This window comes from Pristiophorus japonicus, chromosome 15, assembly GCF_044704955.1.
Source record: "Pristiophorus japonicus isolate sPriJap1 chromosome 15, sPriJap1.hap1, whole genome shotgun sequence".
Classification (NCBI taxonomy): Eukaryota; Metazoa; Chordata; class Chondrichthyes; family Pristiophoridae; genus Pristiophorus; species Pristiophorus japonicus.
In genome coordinates this window covers 16,022,777-16,043,953 of record NC_091991.1, presented here as the reverse complement: position 1 = coordinate 16,043,953, position 21,177 = coordinate 16,022,777, and the positions used below count along the sequence as shown (strand labels likewise).

The 21,177-nt window shown below is 44.2% G+C and overlaps 1 protein-coding gene across 6 annotated transcripts in view; it reads left to right on the top strand.

The window, feature by feature from the left end:
* Positions 1-21,177, top strand: part of ppfia2 (PTPRF interacting protein alpha 2) — a 639,866-nt gene that overhangs the window by 283,507 nt on the left and 335,182 nt on the right. For all 6 annotated transcript variants that reach the window (XM_070900188.1, XM_070900187.1, XM_070900185.1 and 3 more), the window contains exon 3: positions 3,878-4,042. In XM_070900188.1, the coding sequence (XP_070756289.1) occupies positions 3,878-4,042 (165 nt within the window). The remainder of the gene's footprint in view (positions 1-3,877; positions 4,043-21,177) is intronic.

Here is a 21,177-nt window from a genome sequence, read left to right as displayed (position 1 = left end):
TCCCACACAATTGCGATACCATGTGCTTTACAATATATAGGGCCCAAGTTTCGGGCCGCGCCTAGAACGGTGCATCCCCAACCTTAACGCTCGTTTTTCGCGCCACAAAGTGCGCCTAAAAAAAACGTCCAGATTCTCCAGCTCCCTGCAGGTCATTTGCAGCTCGGCGCGGCGCAGCATGAGCCAGGTCCCTGCGCTGAAAACAGTGCCGGGACCTCTGCACATGCGTGCTACAGTGGCCGCGCATGTGCAGTAGCTCCAGGCGCCCAAAACTGTGTGGGAGGGGCCCGAAGCACGCAGTCCCTAGCCCTGGCCGAATGGCCTCACTGGGGCTGCATGCATAAGGCTGCCTCCCACGCCCAGCTCCTGCTTCCTCCGGACCTGACCCAACTTGACTCCTGCTCCCACCCCCCCTACCCCCCACCCCCCCCCCACCGGACCGCCCCCCACCCCCCCCGACCCGACTTCCGCTTCCCCCGCTCCCGACCTTCCCCCCCCTCCCCAACCGATCTTCCCCCCCCCCCCTCCCCGAACGACCTCCTCTCCCGATCGATCTCCCTGCCCCCCCGACCGATCTCCCCCCTCCCCCGACCGACCGACCTCCCTCCCGACCGATCACCACCCCACCCCCCGACCGATCTACGCCCTCCGCCCCGACCTGCGCTCCCCTCGATCCGCGCTCCCGACCCTCCTGGACCCCGGACCCGACGCCACCTACCTGTCAATCTGGTAAGTCTAAGCTCGAAGTCATGGGTCCGGCCCGTTCAGCCTCCCTCTCCTTTCTTTCTCTCTCTCTCTCTCTCCCTTCTCTCTCTCTCTCTCTCTTCCCCCCTTCTCTCCCCTCTTCTCCCTCCCTCCCTTCTCTTCCCCCCTCCCCTCCCTCCCTTCTCTTCCCCCCTCCCCTCCCTCCCTTCTCTTCCCCCTCCCTTCTCTCCCTCCCTTCTCTCCCCCACCTCCCCTCCCTCCTCCTACCTCTCCTCCCCCCTCCCCTCCCTCCTTTCTCACCCCCCCTCCCCTCCCTCCCTTCTCACTCCCCCTCCCCTCCCTCCCTTCTCACTCCCCCTCCCCTCCCTCCCTTCTCACCCCCTCCCCCCATCCCCTCTTCCCCCCCACCCCCCACTACACCCCCTCTCCCTCACTCCACCACCCCTCCTCCCCCTCCCCTCCACCCCTCGCTGTCAGAAACACAGACACTGACAGACAGAGAGTGAGAGAGACACACACAGGCAGACAGAGAGATAGAGACACTAACAGAATCACAGGGGGGAGGGGTGGGGGCATCCCAGCATGCTGTTGGAGGACTCCTGGTGCTGCAGTCAGTAAGTAGAAAATGTTTTATTTATTGATTTAAAAAAAAATATATTTTTTATTATTTTTTTTGATTGATTTATTGGTTGATTTATTGATGTATTTATCATTTATTATTGATGATGACTCTTTTTGTAAAATTGAAGTGTTTAATGTTTGTAAACTTCCCTTTAAACTGCGCCCCCCCCCCCATTCCCTACGCCTGATTTGTAACCTACGCCTGATTTTCTAAAGTGTAGACAAGGTTTTTTCGAGCATACAAAAATCTTCACTTGCTCCATTCTAAGTTAGTTTGGAGTAAGTTTTCACTGCCGAAACTTTGAAAACAGGCGTAAGTGGCCGGACACGCCCCCTTTTGAAAAAAAAATTCTGTTCCAAAGTGAAACTGTTCTAACTGACTAGAACTGGAGCAAACTAAATGCCGAGAATTTGAATTTCTAAGATACTCCGTTCTACACCAGTTGCTCCAAAAAATCAGGAGCAACTGAGGCCGAAACTTGGGCCCATCGACTCTGCATCATACCTGAATGTCATGTGATTTCCTGGGATAGACGAATAAACAGATTCAAACTTAGGCCAATTCGGGGGAAAAAAAATCTTGGAAATACCTCTTAGGCAATCAAAACTAGTAGATCACTTTGGCCTTGATAATATCATGTCAGGCCATAAATTGCGGCCTCTCCGGGTGCGTACGATGTGCGCACGCGCCTGAAGAGGCCTCACAAGTTCCGGGTTTAGGTGTGCACTGTGCATGCGCCTAAACCCAGCACTTGCAATCTGTCAAAATTTCTTTTGACAGATAGTACGAATGTGAAAGTTAAGGGCCTCGCGGGTGGAGAGTTGGGCTATTTGCCCAAGGCCTGTTTTTGCCTGCGTAAGAGTTTTAAAAGATAGAAAAAATGAATTTTATGACTACATTTTATATTAAAAACCCTGTCCATTAAGGTAAGTTTATTCTTAACGCTATTACAACATATTAAAAAAAAAATTTTTTTCTAAAATATTTAATTTAATTCAATTTCTATTAATTTTAAATAAGTGAGGTGTTTTCATAGTAATGGCAGCTCCGTACAAGAAGACTGTGGAGTTAAAAGAAACCGGGGGCCTGGCCTATTCAAATTAACTTTTTTGACAGGTCTTGTAGGCGGTACTATTTTCGGAATGAAGCCACAGGCACGCTGCAACGTTCCTGGACGGCGTGACATCATGCGCTGCCCAATAATCTGCCGGTTCAAAACAGAATTCTCCGTGTGCGAAGGGACTACAGTGCCCGTGAAAAGCCTCCAACCACAATTTTTGGCCCGTTATCATACTATGTTTGTCTTGAAGCCTCACTTGTTTTTCTGTCAGGATATTGTACTAACTACAGATGTCAAGTTTGAGGTCTACAGTTTCCTGGATTATCCTTTCGTCCTTTTTCTAAATTGCCACAGCATGTACTTCTCTCCAGGCCCTTGACACAACTCGCATTTAGTGATTCGCCTAAAAAAATCTGTCTGAAATGTGATCCAAGGTGCTCTGCAGTAGCTTTGTATGTGCATGTTCTTCCTCTTTTCTCTTGTACATTTTATTCACTAACACATTCTGCCTATTTTCTATGCTTCTGTAGTGGTACATACCATCCTGTAATTTTTCAGTGTTCCATTCCCATCTGATCTTGGTGCACTTTTCATGACCCAGTCCTTCCAAATATTTGTGACTTTTTCATAACCCATTCCCTTCTGATCTCTCTGGCCTATAAATTTTGCTGCGCAGCGCCAATTCTTTGGGTACCAACTGGCCTACTAAGCCCCAATATGGTGGACATGAAGCGTGCATACATTTCTGGCTGGTAGTCTGCCTGCCATATTAGTGAAGGAAAAATGATCACTACAAGATTGGCTTGACCTGAGGCAGTCGGTGTCAGCCCAGCCTCCGACCACTTTGTTACTTCATTCCCCCCCCCCACCTCCACCTCTTCCCCCCCCCCCCCCCACCCCCCAACTCATTATTTCCCTTGTAAGGGGCTGATAGAAGTTCTGACATAACTGAGTCTTCTTCATTTCCTTTAGGATTCTGCCAGCCTCTCACTGACGTTACAGTGTAGAACCCCTATAGAATTTTGGAGCCTGGATATAATTTACTTGATTTTCAGAAGGAATTTGATGAAGTTCCACATTTGAAGCTTTTGGCAAAAAGGTTAAAACTGATGGAATTAGTGGGAATTTAAATATCTGGATTGAAAACTAATTTGGCAGTAGTAAACAGAAGAGGATGATCAATAGTATAAGCTTATTCTGGAGGGGAATGTCTAGCAGTCGTCTGTTTTGTTCATCTGCTGTTCACACTATTTTTATGTGAATTGGAGGAGAGAAATATTATAGAATTTCTTGCGAATACCAAATTATGTGGGCAGGTGACAAATATATAGGGAGATAAATGATATTCATAAAAGGAGTTAAGGTGGACAAGGTAAAGTTAAATATTAACTTAGCGTTATTGTTATTTTTGTATATTTGTAGTTATAATCAAAATCTTGTGATTATTAAGTAAAAATATCGTAATTTTAATGTTATACCATTTCTTCCAGCTGTTATTGGAACATTTGGAATGCCTTGTGTCAAGACACGAACGATCACTGAGAATGACAGTGGTAAAGCGGCAAGCTCAGTCTCCTTCAGGGGTTTCCAGTGAAGTTGAGGTTTTGAAGGCATTAAAGTCACTTTTTGAACACCATAAAGCTTTAGATGAGAAGGTAAGGGAGCAGCTTACAGAGAAGGAATGATTCCACGAGCCTCACTCCCAGCAGGGAAGTGAGGCTCACTGAGAATGCATTTCAAGAAATCATGGAATCATTATTTTGCATTTCTTTATCCCTTTAAAATTATACATCTGTTAAGTAGAAAATATGTAATGCTAGCTGACTGTTTTTTCTGTTGTTTCTAAAATACATATTTATTTTCTAACTTGTTATATTTACTGAAGTGCAGTGTAATTCCAGATTGTTAAAAGCAGAATTGAATGAAAAAGCACAAATGTTTCACTGCTGAAATGAAAGGTTTTTTGTGTGCTGATAAATTGGTGTCTATTTGAGTACTGTTAGCAATTGTGCCTACATCAGAGCGAGAATCAGGGAACCCACACAAACACTGGGGTTATAAAATTGCTCTCTGTGTTACAGCCAGCAGCACATATGCTCGGTTTGTGTTTGAGTGGTAGATATTTTGTGCGTTTGCACAAGTATATATTGTGTGCACTGTTTCCCCTCTCTTGAAATTGCTGTTGTGCATAAGCTACTATTGCCAATTAGAGACCCCCTAATTAATTTTTTTCTCCACATCCTTAATAAGCCTTTAACACACCATACAGTGAGGCCAACTAATTTAAATATCTCTATGGTGCTCCCAGCATTTGGCACATGATATGATGGGTACATGCCCAGGTCTAGAGGTAGCCTATCTAGCAACTCTTAAAGGACTGTTGCCTGCTCTTAAAGCAAAATGGTTGGGGGAATTCACTGATGAGCCATTGGGGATTTTTCAGCAAGAGATTCTAGGGAATTAATAACCTTGTTTGGAGAAGAGGTGTACCCATGTAATAAAGAGGTTCGCTTAAAGAATCCAGTTCAAATGTTATGGGGCTTACCTAATTAGCATAAGAAATGAAGGCTTATTGAGCTTTGTGCACAGTGTGTGCACAGGCTCTATGCACTGAAATTTGTTAGACATCACATTAATATGCACACGATGCATAAGGCATAAAGAAGGATTCGAGTCTCCGTGCTCCATAGTATGAACCAAGTGCTTATGATCACGTTATAGGCCCCATAGCATTCCCAATCGAATGGATTTTGCACAAAGTAATTTTTGCCTTCTTGAGATTGTCTTAAAATGAACTGAAACAGAAAATGCTGGAAATACTCAGCAGGTCCGGCATCATCTGTGAAGAGAAAAACAGAGTTAACAATTCAAGTCGATGACCTTTTGTCATAACTGGAAAAGGTTAGAGATGTTACAGATTTTAACCAAGTGCAGGGTCAGGGAAAGGGGGAGGGGAGGAAAGAACAAACGGGAAGGTCTGTGATAGGGTGGAAGGCAGGAGTGATTAAATGAACTCCTGGTTAACACCTTCTCTGTGCTTTAAAAGTTATTTTGTCCCTTTTATAGTGAGATGTATGACCAGGAAAATGAGATTGTACATGCTGAAATAATTATCGGGACATCATAATATGAAGGTGGCAGAAATTCAATATTAATGAGGAATCCTGATACAGCACTATCTGAGTTCTGGCTGGAATTGAATTATAGAGACTACTTCACTCGTAGTGGTATATGATTAGGTTTGTTTCACAATTGTGAAAAACCCATCATTCGCAAGCATTGCAGCTGTTCAATAATTTATTTTTTCTCATGAATGAAATAAACTCAACAATATATTGCTAATTGCTAGATATACGGTATTATATTTATATCAGGCAATCACTTGTGACATTGCTTGCAGATTTATATCACGCTGCTCTGAACTCGCCCAGCTATTGTTGGTGGTGCTCAACATGTTATGATTAGAACATAGGGACACAGAAATAGGAGTAGGCCATTGAGTCCCTCGAGCCTGTTCCATCATTCAATCTGTATCCTAACTCCATCCACCCGCCTTGACTCCTATCCCTTAATTCCCTTGGCTAGCAAAAATCTGTCAATCTAAAATTTAAAATTAACATCAAAGTGGAGTCCTTGCTCTTTCCAGTTTACTTTCTTTACGATAAACCTTCAAGCCTCCTATGAGCTTATTCCCTGTCCCCTCTTTCTCTGATACTATTCATTTATTTTATAATTCTTCCTGTCTTTCTTCATAGCTTTGTATTGTCTTGATTTGCCTCTTTGTTATCCTATTCTGCTTTCAACTTGTTCTTCTTAATAACAAAGTTCAAGAAACAATTAAAAAGCTGAGAATTCAGCTGGCCGATTTGCACATGCACTGGAGGCATTTGGGAGGATGTTGTGATGTACATGGCAGGCCAGATGCATTGTGGCTCCTTGGAACTGTAGTCTTGTTGGGAGGTTTCCATGTGTGTGTGCCAGAAAGCCTCTAAATGTAAGGACAGGCCTGGTCGGATCTCTTCCACACGGTTTCGGAAAAGTACACATTTGTAAATATGTTTGAGATTTGTGTGTGTCTGTTTTATATTTAGAGGAGTTTCCATTTGGTTGCGCTGGTTTTTAAAATTTAAATGGGCAAAAAAGCTTTGTGTAATGTGGTTTATAAATGATGAAAATATAATAAAAGTAAGGAAATAACCAGTCGTAAAAGAGAAAAACACAGTCCTAAATCTTAATTAATGAGGAATAAGGCCAACCGCTCAAAAGGTTTGTTTGTTGCTAAGATGATGAAACTTCTTGATGCTACTTTGTTACTGTAATGTTGATGTTCCATATTTAGTTTTCTCAGGTGATCATATTGCAGCAACTTGTTGCAATTGACTAATTTGAGGAATAAGCTTTTCATCTGGTGAATGGATAAAGTGAAAGTGAAAAGTCTTAGGGGCCGAAATTCATCACCTCACTGACCGCTGCCACATACTGCCGCCCACTGCTGCCGACAATGCTCTTCTTGGTCCGCCCAGTGCCACTTTCGAGGTGGCCTGGAGCAGGCGGGAGGGGAGAGCCACTGGGAACCGCCCGCTGATGACAGCGGATGGCCGAGTGGCGCAACTGACCTCCGGCCCGCCGAGCTCCCAGGCGGGAGTTGGCGGGAGTCGGTGGCAGAGCGGGGGTGGACGGCTGCGTGGAGGCTGGTCTATCCCCAACGGTGAATATGAAGAACCTGAAAAAAAAGTAAGTGAATATTTAAAAAAATATTTTCCACAGCGACTTACCTGCATGGGGTCCCCTGGAGGTCTTCCAATAGTTTTTAAATTTTTTATTGCTGCATTTTTTTTTCAGTTCTTCGACCCTCCATGGGCCCGACTCCATCCTTGACGGCACTTGGGCATCAAGCGCCAATGCCACCGAGAATGAGACCTCCCGCCCGCTGCTGTCCAGATTGGCAGCGTACGTCGTCCATTTGCTGCCCGATGACCTTCGAGGGACCTCGGCGATGTATATCCCGCTGAAAGTACCGTCCAGAACCTCGGCGGCCATCGGCGGCACTTTGGGCGGCACTTGGGTGGGCGGAGGCCTTGATAAAAATCAGCCCCAAAGTCTCAGTGAATTCGTATGAATAAATGGATATATTAGGGTAAACAATGGTATGCATTATGCTCATTTTTCAGACATAAAATGAGTGCAAAGCATATCAATTTAGCAGTGGAACTGCCAGCACAGGCGGTCTCACTGCTAAATTTGTGGGGTGCTTTATTTAGTAATTCCAGGCAAACACCTAAAATAGCCTTTAGGCCCATTAAATATATAAAGGAGCAGTTATAATCAGGGCTGCTCAAGTGGGCAGAATTTGAGCAGCACAGACATCTCGGGGAATTGTGAACAATAGCAATAGGAACAGGAATAGGTCAGTATGGCTTTCAAGCCTGCTCCACCATTCAATAAAATCATGGCTGATCTTCAACCTCAACTTCACCTTCCCGCACTATCCCCATATCCCTTAATTCCCTCAATATCCAACTATCTATCGATCTCTGTATTGAATATACTCAACCACTGAGCATCTGGGGTAGAGAATTCCAAAGATTCACAACCCTTTGAAGAAATTTCTCCTCATCTCAGTCCTAAATGGCTGACTACTTATTCTGAGACTCTGACCCTCCTCGACTCTCAGCGAGGGGAAACATCCAACCAGCATCTAACCTATCAAGCCCTGTAATTTTTTTAATGTTTCAATGAGATCACTTCTCATTCTTCTAAATTCTAGGAAATATGGGCCCCAGGGCCAAAATTGCCCCTTTCTATAAGGGCCAAAGAGGCAGTCATTGATCGGTAAGGAATCACCGCTCGGTTGGTGCGGAGGGACCGCCATTTTGTAAATTGTCCTCCTTTATTTTTGGACCGGTGTACAGGACCACCCCGCCTGTTTTCCCACTACGTCATGCATGCACCAACCCCTTACTAACCGGTGGTGACCCCCTTTCGGAAATTGGCCAACGGGAAATTGCCCTGTGCGGAATTGTTCCGCGAGAGCAGCGGCACCACCGGTCGGTGCCACTGACAGCTTTTTCTGTCGGGAAGCTGTGTGTGTCTGGGCGGTGCGTCCGCTCTTATCAGGCCGACAATTATGCCCCCAGTTTCGGCCGGGCCGCCAACAGGCAGCCTGCACCCCCTCTTGGGTGCCAGGCTGCTGGCACGGCTGAAACCCTCCTTGGTGGCCCAGTGGACCTAACTGAAAACGCTGCAGAGTTCACAGTGGCCCTCACCTTTAACTGAAGGGGAGGGACATTGTGATGCATCAATGTGATGCAGCACATCCGCGTCGCGCTGTCATCATTAGCGCGGCGCTATTGACTCGGAGCAACCGCCGCACCTCTGCTCCAATGATGAGACCACTTCCGTCCTACTCAAAAAGAAACCACAATGACCCCTGAATTTCTCCGCATTATCCGCCCCATGCAATTTCGGTGCCCTAGTCGCCTCATTCTTTCCTTCCCAATCACTCCATCCCAGGAACCACTCTGGTGAACCTTCGTTGCATACCCTCCAAGACAAGTATATACTTCCTTAGTATAGTATTAGGCAGTCCCGTGTATCGAGGATGACCCACTTCCACACCAAAAAGGGATGAGTTCACAAGTGTTTCAATTAGGGATCTGACATTCGAGGTCCTGAACTACATATTGAAGGATGGAAGATGCCTGTGCGTGGATTCTTTTAACGTGGGATGGCCGTTGCACACCAGCAACCACACAGGCTTAACAGAGCTAGGTCTTGATCCAGTGGCAAGGGTTAACCAAGACGACTGGACACCAAGTCCAAGATGCATTACTAACATTCTCAAAGGATATTTGCTTAAAATTAAGATCAGCTCAGCTGGAATTCTTTGAATCAACGTTGGTAGAAACTTGCGATGTTTGATCACTCAATTTCAGTTTTCTCTTAGACATACAAATAGTGTGGCATACATCTACATTCTTACACTGGGAGATTCTTGTTAATTTCTAAAGGAGTGCCACATTTTCCTTACTCAATAACCATCAAGTTCTTTGTCGGTCATTTTAAAATTGTAGTACTTCAGTGATAGAGAACCCACTAGGTCTGTGAAGACCACATTGACAAGCAGATAAGGAGACCAGAACTGCACACAGTACCCCAGGTGTGGTCTCACCAAGGTCCTATATAATTGCAGTAAGAGTTCTTTACACTTATACTCCAATCCTTTTGTAATAAAGATTAACATATCATTTGCTTTCCTAAATACCTGCTTGTGCCTGCATGTTAACTTTCAGTGTTTCGTATACAAGGTCCCTCTGAATACTAATATTTTAAAAATATTCTGCTTTTCTATTTTTCCTACCAAAGTGGATAACTTAACATTTCCCCATATTATATTTCATCTTGCCATGTTCTTGCAGACTCACTTAACCAGTCTATATCCTCTTTGCCTCTTTGCATCCTCCTGACAACCTACCTTCCCCCCTAGCTTTCTATCATCAGCAAACTTGGATACATTACACTCGGTTCCCTCATCTAAGTCATTGATATAGTTTGTAAATAACTGAGGCCCAAGAACTGATCCTTGCAGTACCCCACTAGTTACAGCCTGCTGAGCTGAAAATGACATGTTTATTCCTACTCTATGTTTACTGTCCATTAAACGATCCTCAATCCGCTAATATATTACCCCCACTCCCGTGAGAACCAATTTTGTGTAATAACCTCTTATGTGCAACCTTATCAAATGCGTTCTGAAAATCCAAATACACTCCATCCACTGGGTTCCCACTTAATCCAATCTGTTCGTTACAACCTCAAAAAACTCAATAGATTTGTCAAACACAATTTCCCTTTCATAAATCCATGTTGACTCTGTCCAATCATATTATGATTTTCGAAGTGTAATAGATTCTAGAATTTTTCTTCCTACATTACAACAGTGACTGCACTCCAAAAGTACTTCATTGGCTGTAAAGCACTTGAGACATCCAGTGGTTGTGAAAGGCGCTATATAAATCCAAGTCTTTTTTCTTCTTACTACTGATGTCAGGTTAACTGGTCTATAATTCCCTGTTTTCTTTCTCCCTTCTTTCTTGAATAGCAGGATTACATTTGCTACCTGCCAATCCGCGGGGACCATTCCAGATATAAGGGAATTCTGGAAGATCAAAACCAATGCATCAACTATCTTTGTAGTCACTTATTTTAAAACCCTAGGATGTAGGCCATCAAGTCAAGGGCATTTGTCGGCTTTTAGTCCCATTAATTGCTCCTTTTTCTCTTTTTTTTGTTGTAAATTATTTCTTTACTAATACTAATTTCTTTGGTTCATCATTCTCACTAGACCCTTGCTTTTCAACACTATTTCTGGAATGTTTTTGTATCTTCTTCTATGAAGACAGATACAGTGTATTTGTTTAATGTCTCTGCCCTTTCCTTATTCCCTATTATAATTTCTTATGTCTCTGCTTATAAGGGCATAAGAATTAGGAGCAGGAGTAGGCCATTCGGCCCCTTGAGCCTGCTCTGCCATTCAATAAGATCATGGCTGATTTTCTACCTGCACTATACCCCTATCCCTTGATTCCCATAATATCCAAAAATCTATCGATCTCTGTCTTGAATATACTCAACGACTGAGCCTCCACTGAGCCTCCAATGAAGTACTTCTCTTGGATAGAGAATTGCAAAGATTCACCACCTTCTGAGTGACGAAGTTTCTCCTCATCTCAGTCCCAAATAGCCAACCCCTTATTCCAACCCCTGGTTCTAGACTCCCCAGCCAGAGGGAACATCCTCCCTGCATCTACCCTGTCAAGCCCTGTAAGAATTTTGTATGTTTCATTGAGATCATTTCTCATTCTTCTCTCGTCATAGGACAATTCCCTCCCATCCCAGGAATCAGTCTGGTGATCCTTCATTGCACTCCCTTTATGGCAAGTATATCCTTCCTGAGATAAGGAGACCAAAACTGTACATAATACTCCAGGTGCGGTCTCACCATGACCCGATATAATTGGCCTTTATTACAAATCCTCTTGTAATAAAGGCCAACATACCATTTGCTTTCTTAATTGCTTGCTGTACCTGCATGTTAACTTTCAGTGATTCGTGTACAAGGACATCCAGGTCCCTCTAAGCACCAACATTTCCCAATTTTTCACCATTTGAAAAATATTCTGCTTTTCTATTTTTCCTACCGAAGTGGATAATTTCACGTTTACCCACATTATATTCCATTTGCCATGTCCTTGCCCACTCACTTAGCCTGACTATATCCCCTTTGTAGCCTCTTTGCATCCGCCTCACAGCTTACATTCCCACCTAGCTTTGTATCATTAACAAACTTAGATATATTACATTTTGTCCCCTCATCCAAATCATTGATATTAATTGTAAATAACTGGGGCCCAAGCACCGATCCCTGTGGCACCCCAATAGTTACAGCCTGCCAATCCAAAAATGACCTGTTTATTCCATGTTTACTTTCGCTGATCCCTTCCTTTTTACATACCTATAGAAGCTTTTACAATTTGCTTTTGATGTTTCTTTCTAGTTTACTCTCATATTCTCTTTCCTCTCTCTTCATCGATTTCCTGGTCATCCTTTGCTGAACTCTAAAATCCTCACAATCCTCAGTTGTACTACACCTTTTGGCAACATAATAAGGTTCTTCCTTTAATCTAATACTACCTTTAACTTCTCCTGTTAGCCATGGTTGAACCAATTTTCCCGTGCGTTTTTTATTCCTTAAGGGAATGTATATTTGTTGTAAATTATGAATTATTTGTTTAAATGTTTGTCATTGCTTATCTACCGTCATATCTTTTATTTTAATTTTCCAGCCTACCTTAATGAACTTTCCTTTCATACCTATGTAGTTTGCCTTGTTCAGATTTAAGACCATAGTTTTGAATTTAACTAAATCACGTTCAAACTCAACATAAAATGTTATCATATTATGATCACTGCTCCCCAGAGGCCTCTTTACTACAAGGTTATTAATTAACCCTGTCTCATTGCCCAATACTGTATCTAAAATAGCCAGTTCCCTACTTGGTTCCTTGACATACTGATCTAGAAAATTATCTTGAATGCATTCCATGAACTCGTCTTCTGCAGTATTGCTGCAAATTTGGTTTGCCCATTCTGCATGAATATTAAAGTCCCCCATGATTACTGTACTACACTTGTTACATGCACCTCCCATTTCCTGATTTATACTATGCCCTACATTACCACTATTCTTTGGGGGCCTATAAACAACTCCCACCAATGTTTTCTGCCCCTTGCTGCTGCTTAGGTCCACCCAAAGTGATTCTACTTCTTGATTTTCGGAGCTAAGATCCTTTCTCTCTACTGTCTTTATCCCATCCTTTATTAACAGGGCTGCCCTACTTTCTTTTCCATTTTGCCTATCTCTTCCAAAAGTTAAGTATCCTGGAATATTTAGTTCCCAACCTTGGTCACTTTGCAACCACGTCTCTGTAATGGCTATTAGATCAAACCTTTCCTGAATTCTCTCACCCTTCCTTTATTAGTTTAAAACCTATCTACTGCCTTAGTTATTCGATTCACCCAGGACATTGGCGGCTGGAGCCCGTCCCAACTTAAATACTCTATTTTTCCCCAGTACTGGTGCCAGTGTCCCATAAATTGAAGCCCGTGCCTCCCACACCACTCTTTCAGCCATGCAGTTAGCCTTCTAATCTGCTCATCCCAATGCCAATTTGCATGCAACAATCCACAGATTATCTGTGAGGTTCTGCGTTTCAATTTTGACCCCAGCTCCTCAAACTCCCATGGCAGAACCTCATTCCTAGTTCTACCTATGTCATTGGTTCCTACGTCGACCATAACAACTAGATCCTACCCCTTCCACTCCAAGTTCTTCTGCAGCCACGAGGAGATATCTTTAACTCTGGCACTGGGCAGGCAACACCACCTAGGAACTCCTGGTCGCGGCCGCAGAGAGCAGAATCTATCCCCTGACTATATTGTCCCTACCACTACCATATTCCCTTTCATTCCCCCCACGAATGGGCTCCTGCACCATGGCTCCATGGTCAGCTTGCTCATCTACCCTGCAGACTTTGCCCTGATCCACACAGGCAGCAAGAACCTCATACCTGCTGGATAAGGGCAAAGGCCGAGGCTCCTCCAGCACTGTACCTGAGGTTCCCTTACATGCCTGAGATGCAGTCACACCTTCCTATCCCTGAACACTAACCAGACATGTACCACTACCTAACCTAAGGGGTGTGACTGCCTCCAGGATCAGAGTGTCCAGGTAACTCTCCACCTCACTTATGCCTGCAACGTCTGCACCTCGGACTCCAGCTCAACAACTCTGAGCTGAAGTTCCTCAAGATGCAGACACTTACTGCAAATGTGGTCATCCAGGATCGCAATGCTCTCCACAAATTTCCACATACTGGAGTTACGGCATACTACCTGCACTGCCATTCCGATATAACCTTGTTTTATTTATAAATTAAATATAGTTTGTGTATTTAATTAACTTAGCTTATAGTTTCATTTTTTAAATAATTAGTTGATCTAGTTTAAGTTATAGGTAGATTAAATTAAATATTTACCTGTAACACAAACCACTACAAGCATTGGAATCAAAAAGCAGCACCTCCTTCTCCCTCTGCAGTGAATTTCCACTCTCTCCAAATTCCTAACTTTAACATTCAGATTAGATGCACTCCATTTAAGACTATTCTGTGTGTTAGAAGATACTGTTTACTTTTATACACCTTTGAGCCACCCAAGTTACAAGTGCTGACTCAGCTTCCTGCTCACAGTGATTAGCGCTTACTCGGGCAAACACTTGACTGTCATGGCAGTTAACTGCCACTGTCAGGCAATTTCAGGCAAACTTGCAGTTTATTTTACAATCTTTAAAGTTCTAAGTTAAATTCAAAATGTTAAACTAAATCTCAGTTCACCCACGACTTTCCAGAGACCTCCGCACTCTCCAAGTTCCCAACTTTTACACTCCATTTAGGTACACTCCGTTTAAGACCACAACAATCATTATAAATAAGACTACATTTTTGATTTCTTGCTGGTTTGAGAAAATATCAGTGTAGATTTAGTCAAAGGCCACATAACCATTTTTTATTAATCAAATTACTGTCAGCAGATATCAGCAGTAGATATTATTTTTGTATGTTAGCATACTTGTGCCTAACTATAGGAAGATATAGTTAACAAAGGAAATCTGCTAACTGGATTCTAATTTTTAAATTAGTGTTCTCTTTTTAAAACCCCTGAGTCATGCACTGCTTAATTCGATATTTGGCAGTAAAAGGTATGCAAAATAAAATGCACACACAATCATATATCAATGGGTTGTTACTTCCACCTTTGGTGGATTAAGATAACCCATCGTCATAGGCAGTCCATTGGAATTGAGGAAGACTTGCTTCCACTCTAAAAATGAGTCCTTCGAAAACAGCTTTGTGGACTGAATACAGCTTTCAGAACTTCAAAGACGTTTTTGTGATTTAATTCAACAGCATAATTTTGAGTTTCAGCTGATTTGGTCTCCCGCCACTTTCCATGGAGGTTCAAAGTTAGGACTGCACTCTGTTAAGTACTTTGGTGAAATTTGCTTTCTTGGCTTGTGCAGGGCATTCACATTCCCAGTTGCATAATGCCAGATTATTTTCTTCTGGCAGAGCTGATACTGCTGTGTTACTGTCATCAAGCCAATCTTGATGATTCAGTTTGCAGAGAGTTACAGTTTCAGCTGCCAAAGAAAAAACTCACTTCTTAAATGCAGCTGAGTTGGTAACATTGTTTAGTAAGTTTCCTGCAGATTCGGAACTGCTTACTAGGTTTTTCCAGAAATGTACAGGTTTCTGTATATATAAAGCTAAAATCTTTTAATATTTTGGGCAATTTAGGTTTGACTTATAGAATCATAGAAATTTACAGCACAGCAGAAGACCATTTGGCCTGTTGTGCCTGTGTTGGCTCTTTGAAAGAGCAGTCATGCTTAGTCCCAAATGCCCACTTCTTTGTCCCCAACCCTGTAAGTTCCTCATCGTCAAGTACCTGTCCATCTCCCTTTTAATTTAAAAAAATTCATTCATAGGCGATGGGCGTCTCTGGCAAGGCCAGCATTTATAGCCCATCCCTAATTACTTTCGAGAAGGAGGTGGTGAGCCGTCTTGTTGACCGCTGCAGTCAGTGTGGTGAAGGAACACCCACAGTGCTGTTAGGTAGGGAGTACCAGGATTTTGACCTAGTGACAATGAAGAAAAGTCAATATATTTCCAAGTCAGGATGGTGTCTGTCTTGGAGGGGATCTTGCAGGTGGTGGTGTTCCCATGTGCCTGCTGCCCTTGTCTTTCTAGGTGGTAGAAGTCACGGTTTGGGAGGTGCTGTCAAAGAAGCCTTGGTGAGTTTATGCTATGCATCTTGTAGATAGTACACACTGCAGGCACATTGTGCCAGTGGTGGAAGGAGAGAATGTTTAAGGTGGTGGATGGGGTGCCAATCAAGCGGCTGCTTTGTGCTGGATGGTGTCGAACTTCTTGAGTGTTGTTGGAGCTGCACTCATCCAGGAAAGTGGAGAGTATTCCATCACACACCTAACTTGTGCCTTGTAACATAAGAACATAAGAAATAGGAGAAGAAGTAGGCTGTAAGGCCCCTCGAGCCTGCTCCGTCATTCAATAAGATCACGGCTGATCTTCGACCTCAGCTCCACTTTCCCGCCTGATCCCCTGATTTATATGGCTGGTCCAGTTAAGCTTCTGGTCAATGGTGACCCCCAGGATGTTGATGGTGGGGGAATTCAACAATGCTAATGCCATTGAATGTGAAGTGGAGGTGATTAGATTCTTTCTTGTTGGAGATGGTAATTGCCTGGCACTTGTGTGGCGCGAATGTTACTTGCTACTTATCAGTCCAAGCCTGAATGTTGCCCAGGTTTTTCTGCATGCGGGCACGGACTGCTTCATAATCTGAGGAGTTGCGAGTGGAACTGAACACTGTGCAATCATCAACGATCATTCCCACTTCTGACCTTATGATAGAGGGAAGGTCTTTGATGAAGAAACTGAAGATGGTTGGGCAAACGATACTGTCCCGAGGAACCCTTGCAGCAATGTTCTGGAGCTAGGATGATTGGCTTCCAACAACCACAAACATCTTCCTTTGTGCTAGGTATGACTCTAGCCAGTGGAGACTTTTCCCCTGATTCCCATTGACTTCAATTTTACTGGGGCTCCTTGAAGCCACACTTAGTCAAAAACTGCCTTGATGTCAAGGGCAGTTATTCATGCCTCACCTCTGGAATTCAGCTCGTGTTCATTTTTGGACAAACGCTGTAATGAGGTTTGGAGACGAATGGTCCTGGCGGATCCCAAACTGAGCATCGGTGAGCAGGTTATTGGTGAGTAAGTGCCACTTGCGAGCACTGTCGAAGACACCTTCCATCACTTTGCTGATGATTAAGAGCAGACTGATGGGGCTGTAATTGGCCGGATTGAATTTGTGCTGCGTTTTGGAGACAGATCATACCTTGGCAACTTTGTTGGGTAGATGCCAGTGTTGAAGCTGCACTGAAACAGCTTGGCTAAAGGTGTTGATAGTTCTGGAGCACAACACTAAACCAGGATGTGGTCGGGGCAAATAGCCTTTGCTATATCCCGTGCGCTCAGCCATTTCTTGATATCACTTGGAGTGAATTGGCTGAAGACGGACCTCTGTGATGGTGGGGTCCTCAGGAGGAGGCCGGGGTGGGTCATCCACTCGGCACTTTTGGCTGAAGTCTTGTCTTTTGCACTCATATGCTGGGCTCCGCCATCATTAAGGATGGGGATAATCATGGAGTCTCCTCCTGCTGTTAGTCAACCATTCACGATGTGACAGGACTGCAAAGCTTTGGCCTGATCCCTTGGTTGAGGGTTGCTTAGCTCCGTCTACCCAACAAAGTGGTAATTTGCCTGGGAAGCAACCAGGGAGCAGGCTACCTTAGATCTGGTACTGTGTAATGAGACAGGATTAATAAACAATCTCCTAGTAAAGGATCCTCTAGGAATAAATGACTATAACATGGTCGAATTTGAAATTCAGTTGGAGGGTGAGAAAGTTGGATCTCTAACCAGTGTCCTAAGCTTAAACAAAGAAGACTACAAAGGTATGAAGGCAGAGTTGGCTGAAGTGGAAACATAGAAAATAGGTGCAGGAGTTGGCCATTCGGCCCTCGAGCCTGCACCGCCATTCAATGAGTTCATGGCTGAACATGCAACTTCAATACCTCATTCCTGCTTTCTCGCCATACCCCTTGATCCCCCTAGTAGTAAGGACTACATCTAACTCCTTTTTGAATATATTTAGTGAATTGGCCTCAACAACTTTCTGTGGTAGAGAATTCCACAGGTTCACTACTTTCTGGGTGAAGAAGTTTCTCCTCATCTCGGTCCTAAATGGCTTACCCCTTATCCTTGGACTGGGAAAATAGATTACAGAGTAGGAGGGTTGATGAGCAGTGGCAGACATTTAAGGAGATATTTCATAACTTTCAACAAAAATATATCCCAATGAGAAAGAAAGACTATAAGAGAAGGGATAACCATCCATGGCTAACTAAGGAAATAAGGGATGGTATTAAATTGAAAATAAAGGCATACAATGTGGCCAAGGATAGTGGGAGACCAGATGATTGGGAAACTTTTAAAAGCCAGCAAAGAATGACTAAAAAAATAATAAAGAGAGGAAAGATAGATTATGAAAGTGAACTAGCATGAAATATAAAAACAAATAGTAAGAGTTTCTACAGGTACATAAAAAGGAAAAGAGTGGCTGAAGTAAATCTTGGTCTCCTGAGACTGGGCAATTAATGATAGGGAACAGGGAAATGGCAGAGACTTTGAACAAATATTTTGTATGAGTCTTCACAGTAGAAGACACTAAAAACATCCCAATAGGGGATAATCAAGGGACTATGGGGAGGGAGGAACTTAATACAATCATTATCACTAAAGAAGTAGTACTCGGTAAAATAATGGGATTAAAAGCGGACAAGTCCCCTGGACCTGATGACTTGCACCCTCAGCTCCTAAAATAAGTGGCTGCAGAGATAGTGGATGCATTGGTTGTAATCTACCAAAATTGCCTGGATTCTGGGGAGGTCCCAGCAGATTGGAAAACCGCAAATATAACGCCCCTGTTTAAAAAAGGAGGCAGACAGAAAGCAGGAAACGATAGACCGGTTAGACTAACATTTGTCGTTGGGAAAATGCTGGAGTCCATTATTAAGAAAGTAGTAGCAGGACATTTGGAAAAGCATAATTCAATCAAGCAAAGTCAGTATGGTTTTATGAAAGGGAAATCATGTTTGACAAATTTGCTGTAGTACTTCGAGGATGTAATGAACAGGGTGGATAAGGGGTAACCAGTGGATGTGGTGCATTTGGATTTCCAGAAGGCATTCGAAACGGTGCCACATAAAAGGTTACTGCACAAGATAAAAGTTCACGGGGTTGGGGGTAATATATTAGCATGGATATTGGATTGGCTAACTAACAGAAAACAGGGTCATTTTCCAGTTGGCAAACAGTAACTAGTGGGGTGCTGCAGGGATTGGTGCTGTTGTGTATCTGTAAAGCATGCACTCCCATGTTCCGCCACCAGGGAGCTCATCCCCTGAAGCCCCAAGGGATACCAGCATCCCTTGGAAGCATTGTATATAAGCTGGCCCCGAAGGCCTGTTCCTCACTCTGGAGTGTCTTATTAAAGACTGAGGTCACTATTACTTTAACCTCCCTGTGTGCAGCCTCATCTGTGTTAGGAACACAATAGCTGGTGACGAGAATACGAATCCAACGCAAAGATGCAACAAACTGTGGGCATCCTGGAGAAGTTCTCGGAGGGTGAGGACTGGAAAGCCTATGTCGAACGGCTAGACCAATACTTTGTAGCCATCAAACTGGACGGAGAAGGAAGCGCTAGAAAAAGGAGAGCGGTCATCCTCACAGTCTGCGGGGCACCGACCTACAGCCTCATGAAGAATCTTCTGGCTCCGGTGAAACCCACAGATAAGTCGTATGAGGAGCTGTGTACACTGGTTCGGGAGCATCTTAACCGAGGGAGAGCATGCTGATGGCGAGGTATCGGTTCTACACGTGCCAGCGATCTGAAGGTCAGGAAGTGGTGAGCTACGTCACCAAGCTAAGGCGATTTGCAGGACAATGTGAGTTTGATGGCTTCCTGGAGCAAATGCTCAGAGACTTTTTTGTACTGGGCATTGGCCACGAGACCATTCTACGAAAACTTTTGACTGTAGAGACACCGACCTTCAGTAAGGCCATTGCGATAGGACAGGCGTTTATGTCCACCAGTGATAACACCAAACAAACCTCTCAGCACACAAGTGCTAGCAATGTTCATAAATTAACTGGAACTGTGTTTGCGAACAGAAATGTACAGGGCAGAAACCATGAGTCTGCAACTGCCAGCAGACTTCAGGTGACCCAGATGACTCAGAGTCCCCAACAATGGATGAATGCAAGGCAATTCACACCTTGTTGGCATTGTGGAGGCTTCCATTCAGCCTATTCATGCCGCTTCAAAGGGTATGCTTGCAAGAGCTGTGGAACAATGGGGCACCTCCAACGAGCTTGCAAATCAGCTACAAGCTCTGCAAAACCTGCTAACCACCACGTGGCAGAGGAAGATCGGTCCATGGTGGATCAAAGCAATTTCGAGCCTCAGAGAGAGGAGGCAGATGCTGAAGTATACGGGGTGCGCACATTTTCGACGAAATGTCCACCTATAATGCGAAACGTAAAATTGAATGGCTTACCCGTAGACATGGAACTGGACACTGGCGCTAGCCAATCCATCATGAGTAAAAAGATATTTGAGAAACTGTGGTGCAACAAGGTATTCAGACCAGCCCTGAGCCCTATCCACACGAAACTGAGAACGTACACCAAAGAGCTATTCACTGTCCTGGGCAGCACCATGGTCAAGGTCACATATGAGGGCACGGTGCACGAACTGCCACTCTGGATTGTCCCGGGAGATGGCCCCACACTGCTTGGAAGGAGCTGGCTGGGCAAAATCCGCTGGAACTGGGACGACATCCGAACGCTATCACATGTCGATGAGGCCTCATCTACTCAGGTCCCGCACAAATTTCCTTGCCTTTTTGAGCCAGACATTGGAAACTTTTCTAGGGTGAAGGTGCGGATCCACTTGGTCCCAGAGACACGACCCATTCACCACAAGGCGCAAGCGGTACCTCACATGATGTGGGAGAGAGTGGAAATCGAGCTGGACAGGCTGCAATGTGAGGGCATCATCTTCCCAGTGGAATTCAGCGAGTGGGCCAGCCCGATTGTTCCAGTACTCAAAAGTAATAGCACGGTCAGGATTTGCACCGATTATAAAGTAACTGTTAATCGTTTCTCGCTACAGGACCAATACCCATTACCTAAGGCAGACGACCTATTTGCGACAGTGGCAGGAGGCAAGACATTCACCAAGCTCGACCTGACTTCGGCCTACATGACGCAGGAGCTGGAGAAGTCTTCGAAGGGCCTCACCTGCATCAACACGCACAAGGGACTGTTCATCTACAACAGATGCCCGTTTTGAATTCGGTCGGCTGCAGCAATCTTCCAGAGAAACATGGAGAGTCAACTCAAGTCGGTACCACACACGGTAGTCTTTCAGGACGACATATTGGTCACGGATCGGGACACCGCCGAGCACCTACAAAACCTGGAGGAGGTCCTCCAGCGACTGGATCGTGTAGGGCTGC